Source organism: Bison bison, unplaced genomic scaffold (genome assembly GCF_000754665.1).
Source record: "Bison bison bison isolate TAMUID 2011002044 unplaced genomic scaffold, Bison_UMD1.0 scf7180017864363, whole genome shotgun sequence".
Taxonomy (NCBI): domain Eukaryota; kingdom Metazoa; phylum Chordata; class Mammalia; order Artiodactyla; family Bovidae; genus Bison; species Bison bison.
In genome coordinates this window covers 4,089,807-4,099,760 of record NW_011494935.1, presented here as the reverse complement: position 1 = coordinate 4,099,760, position 9,954 = coordinate 4,089,807, and the positions used below count along the sequence as shown (strand labels likewise).

General features: G+C 42.0%; 1 protein-coding gene across 4 annotated transcripts in view; it reads left to right on the top strand.

Annotated features, from left to right (window-relative positions):
• The window catches only part of ATP10B (ATPase, class V, type 10B), a 390,227-nt gene that overhangs the window by 265,505 nt on the left and 114,768 nt on the right, over nucleotides 1-9,954 (top strand). For all 4 annotated transcript variants that reach the window (XM_010855331.1, XM_010855328.1, XM_010855330.1 and 1 more), the window contains exon 5: nucleotides 3,838-4,042. In XM_010855331.1, coding sequence (XP_010853633.1) covers nucleotides 3,838-4,042 — 205 coding nt within the window. The remainder of the gene's footprint in view (nucleotides 1-3,837; nucleotides 4,043-9,954) is intronic.

The window sequence follows — 9,954 nt, the reverse complement described above, 5'->3', positions numbered from 1 at the left end:
AATAAGCCCTAGCTCCTCTCAGAAAGCCATTTAGCACTGCATCACTTAATTTCTCCCCGAGGCAGAATCTGCCAGATGGAGTCTTTGTCCCCAGCCATGTTGATTTGTCTTATTTTTAAGCAGCAGTGAACATGCCACGAAACTAAAATAGCAATCAGTTCCCAGGTGTGGACTCACTGAGCATGTGGGAAACGATCAGGAGCGTGTGGACGTGTCCACCCGGGGCATCTGTTCCAAATGGGCTGGATTAACCAGGGAATGACTCCCGCAGGTGGCTCCCAGCCAGCTGCTGGCCACATCTGGGCATCCCTCAGTGCAGAAGCACACCACTTTTCTGCCTCAGTGGGGTTCAGCCACTCAGCACCTCCTGGGGCTGGATCCCAGGGCTGTGCACCCTTGCCTTTTCCACAGTTATATTTCTAACTGTTGAGGAGACAGAGTGGGTCCCCAGGGGATCAGAAAATCAGCACAGAATAACCCAGTGCAAGAAGGAAATATCTCCAATGTCACTTTTTCTCATCCCAAATTCCTATAAAATCTAACTCCATTTCTATAACATTACTTTGTTTGGGTCAATCAATATAAATGTAATTCAAATTCTATACCAGCTAAATTACTAAATTATGTCCCCCCCCCAAAAAAAAAATTTTAAACACCCTCTCCTGAATCGGTTGCTTCCATAGCTTCTGTGCTCCTGGACACATGACAGGATATATGCCTGCAGGTGTATGAGCCTCTGTTTGAGCAGTATGACCTGGAGGTGGGCAATCTCTGTTTGGGGGAGGGTAAGCCTACAACAGGGACTAAGTGTTCTTCAGTACTGCATGTCATCTTAAGGAAGAGAAGATTGCATCTAAAGGAAAGACAGGTGATTGTTACCAGGACAGCAGTACTGGACAGGAACTCCCTGGGATCCAAGGAATGATGGAATGAAGTTAGAGACCAGCCTGATGTGTAGCTTCTTGTGTGGTTCCATTGATCTTGAGATACCTATCATCACCATGGGAATTGACAAGACAACACTCCAGCCTAACTCACAGAAGTGACTCCTCATAATTATCTATATAGATATAGATATTTATGTTTCATAATTCATCTACATGACTTCTATCTTCCATTCTCTTAATTACTCACAACTCATAATAAGTAATGCGTGCATGCTCAGTTGTGTCCAACTCTCTGCGACCCTATGGACTGTAGCTCTCCAGGCTTCTCTGTACATGGGGTTTCCCAGGCAAGAATACTGGAGTGGGTTTCCATTTCCTCCTCCAGTAATAAACAGTGGAGTCCTTTATGAGAAGGAAGAAGAATGAGATTCAATATTGATGGGTGGAGGTGTGTTGGCCTGCCTTTGGTATGTCTATGTATACGGCACTCCCAACTAGCTTTTGCAAACTTCTTGAACCATCATTCTCTGAAAGTATTGGCAGTTAGAATATTGCTCAGAGTCAGTGCTGTTCTCATGAAACCCCATCTCAAGTACCAAGCAGAGTGCTGAGGTCACCTTTGGGACTGGGCCATTCCCAAAGGACAGAAGTCAAAGGCGGGAAGTGGAGAAGAATATAGACAAGTTGAATGACAATCCTTTGGAACAATTTTGCTGTACTATTCAAGAATCTTTTTTTTTTTAAGTGCCCTCTCACAAAGGGGGAACAAACAATAGAGAAAGCCTCCCTCCTTCACCACGTAAGATCCTTTTCCCATGGAAAGTATCTGCGATTCCAATTTCTTTAAGTAGCCTTATATTTGGACATTTAACAGGTGTTCCCAAGGCTGCTCTAAAGAAAGTTTTCCTGAATCAGGATATAAGTGTTTCTCTGAAATGGCAGTGAGAAACAAATCTGGGAAAACTATCTCTGTTCTTCATGGTAAAAAAATTTAAAAATAACATAGAGAAGCAGGAGAGCATAAAACAAGCTGAGGGAATGAAAAGGGCTTAGAACCCTACTTTTTCCATTAAAAGAATTACTGAAATGCTACAGATGCACTGCCCTCAAAATGCTCAGAAGTGGTCTCCATTGGGATGATATTGCCCACTGATTAGTTTAACCAGTGGCTGCTGAGCTCTGGGCACTTCTGAAGAATTCTATGGGTCTTGAGAGTTTTAAGACTGCTCCCTAATTGCAATTCCTGATTATTTTATAGACTCTAATCAGATCTTCTCTTGGATGGCTTTCCAAAAGGCTTCCAAAGGATATACATCTATTTTAGGAAAGTGGGGGGAGTCCTTCACATGGGTCTTTTATGACAAGGAAAATCCAGTCTTAGGAGGGCTTGCTCAGGGTTTTCTAGAGTGCCCCAAAGAAAGGAGAAAGCTCAAACCTTTATCTTCAGTCTGAGGAGAAAAGTTACATTCCAGTCACGTCTCTCTGTCTGCAGAAGAGTGGTCCTGTCTTGCTCAGGGCAGCTCCTATTTCTACAGAAACAGAACCAACAGCATGCCCAGAGGGGCTCAGCATCCATGGAGAAAAATAGCAAAGGAGAGCTGCCTTTCCAGGCCTGGCTGGGCTCAGAGGTGTTCACCTGAAAGCCAGCTGGGCCTAATTCAAAAGAACCACATCTGGAATATAGGTTTGGTCCCAAATCTTACATGTAAAGAGATTTCCAAACAGTCTTAAAAGAGCCCTCACTTCTAGACAGATCTGGAAACTGTGCCACCCATAATAATTGAAAGCACTTATGAAGTTCAATTTGACTTGGCAAATCCAAAAGGCTTCAGAGCATGCCTGATGAATACTTCAAAATATTTCTTAAATGGTAGGAGATGGAATAAATCAGATTGCCTGGGAGAACAGAATGAGTTCAATATTTGGTTAATCAGAAGGAAGAATTTGTAAAAATGAGGGCTCTTGGAAATGAAATGTATTGCCTTGGGGAATAACGAGTCTTTTTGCTGGGGGTATAATAGCTGATGCTGCCATTTCACTGGAGAAGAAAGAGGGGAATGTCTTCGAGGAGGTAGGATATCTGTGCAGCAGTGAAAACTGGGTTTGGGGTCAAGGTGGACCCAGACTCAGGGTCCAGCTCTGTTTTTGTAAAACTTTGGGAAATTTCTTCTAAACCCTCCATTCCCTCTTTGTGAAATGGGTATAATAATATCTTCTTCAGTAGATTATTATGTAAGCAAATGAAGTATTAATTTATACCAGTGCTTGGCATGGTAGAAATGCTAGATTCACAGTTGTTGCTGCCCCGATCATTGTGTAAGCTCTGATAAACTGGATGGGGAGAGCAAGTGCATCATTTCTCAGACTTCTTTAGCCCTCTGACTCTGTGATCAGTGTGGGGCCCATCCTGTCAATGTTCCTGGTGCCGTCTCCCTAATTCCCTGTTTCCTGTTTCAGCACCCTTCAGATCTTCCTAGACAGTGGGCTATATTCTCACCTTTCCAATGCCACTCTCCACCTATAACCAGAAGCCATATGTCCTATTCTCCAGTCTTTTATGTCCCTGCTTTCCTCAGTGATAACTGGGTATTCTGGGAAGTGAAGTTTATAAAGAATATGATGTTAATATGAATATATGGTCACCTTCTCCTTTAAATTTTTTCTCCTGCCAGGATGCAAGGGCTGAGCACAGCAACCAGTCAAGAGCCAGCAGTCAGTCAAAACTCCACACGGTCATCAGGAGAGATCTTTACTAGTGGGATACTATAGATTATGCTTAGCTTTTCTAGAGATGATACAGTGGTCATTTGGGGCACATATAATACGGAGCAGTCTTGTGACAAGTTGATTGGGGGATATTAGGTACAGGGAGGGGGACTTTTTCCATTCATTCATTTATGTTCTGAGAACCTTAACATACGCTCTGACCCCTGTCTTTCTCCCACCCCAGGAAAGAGCAGAGCTATGTGCAGAAGTGCTGGAAGGATGTACATGTGGGGGACTTCATCCAGATGCAGTGCAACGAGATCATCCCAGCCGATATACTCCTCCTCTTCTCCTCGGACCCCAGTGGGGTCTGCCATCTGGAAACTGCCAACCTGGATGGAGAGACCAACCTCAAACAGAGGCGGGTTGTGAAGGGCTTCTCACAGCAGGTAGGGCTTTTTCTAAGATAAGGTCTTTAACTGGAGGGCCAGGGGAAGATGTCAGCCAACTCTACTTGGAAATTGGATTCAATCTGGTGGGTAGAGGAGAAGGTAGTAGATGCCTCCTTTCCCAAGCATTTTGTTGTTGTTGTTTTCAGTCACTGATTCATGCCCGATTCTTTCTGACCCCATGGTCTACAGCACGCCAGGGTCCACACCAGGATTTGTATCCTTCAGAGTTTGCTCAAATTCATGTCCATTGAGTTGGTGATGCCATCCCACTATCTCATCCTCTCTCAGCCCCTTCTCCTCCTGCCCTCAATCTTTCCCAGCATCAAAGTCTTTTCCAATGAGTCAGTGCTTCGCATCAGGTGGCCAAAGTATTGGAGCTTCGGCATCAGTCCTTACAATGAATATTCAGGGTTGATGTCCTTTAGGATTGACTGGTTTCATCTCCTTGCTGTCCACGGGACTCTCAAGAGTCTTCTTCAGCACCATGGTTGACAGTATGAACCCTTTGGCGCTCAGCCTTCTTTATGGTCCAACTCTGACATCCATACATGACTACTGGAAAAACCATAGCTTTGACTAGATGGACTTTGGTTGGCAAAGTGATGTCTCTGTATTTTAGTACTCTGTCTAGGTTTGTCATAGCTTTTCTTCCAAGGAGCAAGTGTCTTTTAATTTCAAGGCTGCAGTCACACAGTCTTTCCAGCAACTCTCTAAGATAAATATCATCCCCTTCTCACAGATGAGGAAACTGAGGCTTGAGAAAGTAAATAACTTGCTGAAACCCTCAGAGCCCTTAAAAGGGGACCCGTGTGTTTAGTTGAAGAAACTGCTCTTTGCTCTAAACCAAGGAGTCTAGTATCTGCTCAGTTACTTTTGAGACCAGCCCACTTTTCTGTGCTTATCCAATCCCCACTCATTCTGTCCAGATCAGCTCCAGCCATTTCTCCCTCTATGAATTTTTTCTAGTGTTCCTTTGATACCAGCATAAAAGCAGCAAGGTATCATGAATCGTTTTTTCATTTTGTATGTCTTACCTTCATGACAGTACTGAAATCTCTTTAAGAACAGGGAATGATCGTCAACATTTTAATTTAATTTAATTTAATGTTTATGTGTATGATACCATGGGCATCATGGAGAAATCATGATCGTTTTGTGGTTAAGAACCCAGGGTCTAGAGTCTGGCAGAGCTGAACTCAAAGCCCAAACCTACCGTTTATTAAGTGTCTCACCCTTTATTCCCTCATCTGGAAAATGGACACAAAAATAGTATCCTCTCTATAGCATGCTTCTGAGGACTGAATTGTTACTGAACCAAACTTGATTCTGCTTGCCCATGTGCTGTAGAGTCAATCTACTGACGCTGGGTCATAGTGAAGGAAAACACAGCATTTATTCTAAGGCTTCGTACAAGTAGTCCACGACAGCCAGTGCTCAGAAGGCCCAAATTCCCTGATGGGTTTCCAGATAACATTTTTTTTTTAGTTAATTTTTATTGATGTATAGTTGCTTTACAATGTTGTGTTAGTCTCTACTGTACCACAAAGTGAATCAGTTATACATATACATATATCTCCTCTTTTTTGGATTTCCTTTTCATTTAGGTCACAATAGACCACTGAGTCGGAGAAGGCAATGGCCCCCCACTCCAGCTCTCTTGCCTGGAAAATCCCATGGACGGAGGAGCCTGGTAGGCTGCAGTCCATGGGGTCGCTAAGAGTTGGACACAACTGAGCAACTTCACTTTCACTTTTCACTTTCATGCGTTGGAGAAGGAAATGGCAACCCACTCCAGTGTTCTTGCCTGGAGAATCCCAGGGACAGGGGAGCCTGGTGGGCTGTAGTCTATGGGGTCGCACAGAGTCAGACACAACTGATGCGACTTAGCAGCAGCAGCAGCAGCAGACCACTGAGTAAAGTTCCCTGTGCTATACAATAGGTTCTGGTTAGTTATCTATTTTATACATAGTATCAATGTGTGTTTGTCAATCCCAATCTCCCAATTCATCCCACCCACCCCTTCCCTGCTTGGTTTCCATACATTTGCTCTCTGTGCCTGCTTTGCAAATAAGATCATCTATACCGTTTTTTCTAGATTCCACATAGATGTATTAATACACGGTATTTGTTTTTCTCTTACTTCACTCTGTATGACAGCCTCTGGGTGCATCCACATCTCTGCAAATGACCCCATTTTGTTCCTCTTTATGGCTGAGTAATATTCCATTGTATATATTCCATTGTAAATATTCCATTTCTCTGGGTATGTCCCCAGTAATAGGATTGCTGGGTCATGTGATAGTTCTATTTTTAGTTTTTTAAAGAACAAAATGGCATTTTTAAAGCCTAAGTAAGGAAAGAGGGACGGGGTATGTGATCAGCTCATGCACAATTCTCTGATTGGTTGGTGGTAAGATAATAGGGCAGTGTCACAAGAGTTATCAATCCACAGTTGCCTGGGCTATGTGCTATAGACCTCGGGGCTATGTCCTCATGGTCATTAAGCAATTCACATCTTCCATTTGGTGAGGGCTTTCATGTCAACAACTCAGGAAATGTACATCAGAAACTATTATCTAGGTACTTAAGAAAGGAACTCAAGCAGAGGGTATGGGGTAAGGGTTGGCCCCAGTATGGCCCCATAAAGTCCTGCTCAGTTATAAAATGATAGGTACATGAATTACTTAGCATGAAGCTAGGCGCGTAATAAGAGACCAATAAATAGTTGGCAGTAAATAGAAGTGGCGTTCATAGGCAATATGTGTTGACTGAAACTGAGTGTGAAAAATTCAAATTTTCGATTAAATCCTGGGAGCAGAGCAGTAAACTTGTGTACATTTACAAATCTCCCTTCAGGCTGCCCACCCCAACAGCCTCCCCACAAATCTGAGTCCTTTTACTCTTGGGTAGTTACCTGGTGTCTCTGCTTCACCCACTTACTTCTTTTGTTTGTTGTTGGCAGCAGCCCCAAGCTGTTTCTTATGTATTAATTAGTCTGATGGTTTGGGATTTGACCAGAATGAAGAGCTGGATGAAAGGGTCATTCACGCTCCACTGCTATAAACCAACCAACTCAATTTAATCACATCTCTCAAACTCTAACCCTGACTTCTCTTAGGATACTTGATGTAATGATTTACAAAAAAATAAAATTCATTTGTAAAGGGTATAAGATTTGTTTGATCTTGAAAGTTTTCAGAATTCTCTACTCTATTTCAATAACTGACTCTCCCTCTCACTTTGCTGAAGTGTGCTTTTCCATTTCTTTAAGAACAGTGATAATAGTACTACTAATAATGCATTCTTAAATTAATCTCTATTGGAGTATAATTGCTTTACAATGTTGTGTTAATATCTCCTGTACAGTAAAGTGAGTCAGCTATATGTATACATATATCCCCTCCCTTTTGAATTTCCTTCCCACTCAGGTCAGCCCAGTGCATTGAGTAGAGTTCCCTGTGCTATACAGTCGGTTCTCATCAGTCATCTATTTTATACATAGTGAATCCCACGCCCCCTTCCCCCTTGGTATTTATGCATTTGTTCTCTATGCCTGTGTCTATATTTCTGCTTTAATGTATCTTTTTAAAGTCCTTTTACACATAAGGCAAATGAGACACAGAGAAGTGAAGTAACTTGTCCGAGGTCATCAAGCTGGGAAGTATTGGAACCACAATCCAAAGCCAAGTTTGTCCAGTCTCAGCTCTTAAGTAGCTCGTTTCCCTGGTCCTTTGACTCTCACTCACCTTTTACCCAGAGTTGCTTACTTGAAAGCACACATGTATCATTTTCAATATTCCTTTCCACTTTTAAGTAACAAGTGGCAGGAAGGATAAAAGCAGACCTAGCCAGATCCCAGGGGAGTAGGAATTTTAGCTGCTCTTTGCTGTCTTGCTTCTCCCTTTTGTCTTTAATGCAAAAAGATTTCTGAATATGGATAGAATTCTCTTCTAACTCTATGTATAATATGTCTCAAATATGTTGAACAAAGATGTCCATGAGAGTTGCAAGAAAAAATACGTATTGCCCTGTCAAATAAGATCAGACAACAATAGGTTCCAAGTTTTCAAATGGTGTGTACTGCAGGCCTTCTCAGATATCTTAATAACCCCCAAGGAGGAGGGGTCAGGGAAGGTTCTAGTATGTAACATTTCTAATTATTTAATCACAGAAACCTTTTATTGCAAGGACCATATACCAGGACTACTGCAGGAGAGGTGGGATCACAACTTAGAGATTTGCCTTAAATGCACTGAAGGTGTTTCAGATGTATCATAGCCATCACAGGGAAAAACATTTTCACATATACATGTATCCTTCCCCTTTATCATCACCAAATTATAATTCACGGGGTCTGGGCATGCATGTTTTTTTAATGTTCTCCCAAATGATAATATGAACCTACAACCACTTCCTTAAAAATCTATGTAAGAAAAGGAAGGTGCTACTTCCAGAAAAATTTCATTGTAATAATGAAAATAAGGCCATCACTTATAGACGTCTTATGTGTGCTAGCATTTTTGTGCCCATTTTTGTTTATCCTCGTGACTACCCTGTGAGGTAGCCATTTCTCCATCTGATGATGAAAATCTGGGGGTACGGAAAAAGTAAATTGCACCACTTGTCTCAGAGAAGACTTTGAACCTGCAAATGTGGTTTGTTTGGAAATTTAAGTAATTAAAGTCTTCTGTTAGCTTATTATTCCTATTGGCTGGAATCAGCGAACTGAAATGGACTGGAATGGGTGAATTTAACTCAGATGACCATTATATCTACTACTGCGGGCAGGAATCCTTCAGAAGAAATGGAGTGGCCATCATGGTCAACAGAAGACTCTGAAATGCAGTACTTGGATGCAATCTCAAAAACAACAGAATGATCTCTGTTCGTTTTCAAGGCCAACCATTTAATATCACAGTAATCCAAGTCTATGCCCCAACCAGTAATGCTGAAGAAGCTGAAGTTGAACGGTTCTATGAAGACCTACAAGACCTTTTAGAACTAACACCCAAAAAAGATGTCCTTTTCATTACAGGGGACTGGAATGCAAAAGTAGGAAGTCAAGAAACACCTGGAGTAACAGGCAAATTTGGCCTTGGAATACGGAATGAAGCAGGGCAAAGACTAATAGAGTTTTGCCAAGAAAATGCACTGGTCATAACAAACACCCTCTTCCAACAACACAAGAGAAGACTCTACACATGGATGTCACCAGATGGTCACACCGAAACCAGATTGATTATATTCTTTGCAGCCAAAGATGGAGAAGCTCTATACAGTCAGCAAAAACAAGACCAGGAGCTGACTGTGGCTCAGACCATGAACTCCTTATTGCCAAATTCAGACTTAAATTGAAGAAAGTAGGGAAAATCACTAGACCATTCAGGTATGACCTAAATCAAATCCCTTATGATTATACAGTGGAAGTGAGAAATAGATTTAAGGGCCTAGATCTGATAGATAGAGTGCCTGATGAACTATGGAATGAGGTTCATGACATTGTACAGGAGCAGGGATCAAGACCATCCCCATGGAAAAGAAATGCAAAAAAGCAAAATGGCTGTCTGGGGAGGCCTTACAAATAGCTTTGAAAAGAAGAGAAGTGAAAAGCAAAGGAGAAAAGGAAAGATATAAGCATCTGAATGCAGAGTTCCAAAGAATAGCAAGAAGAGATAAAGCCTTCCTCAGCAATCAATGCAAAGAAATAGAGGAAAACAATAGAATGGGAAAGACTAGAGATCTCTTCAAGAAAATCAGAGATACCAAAAGGACATTTCATGCAAAGATGGGCTCGATAAAGGACAGAAATGGTATGGACCTAACAGAAGCGGAAGATATTAAGAAGAGGTGGCAAGAATACACAGAAGAACTGTACAAAAAAGATCTTCATGTCCCAGATAATCATGATG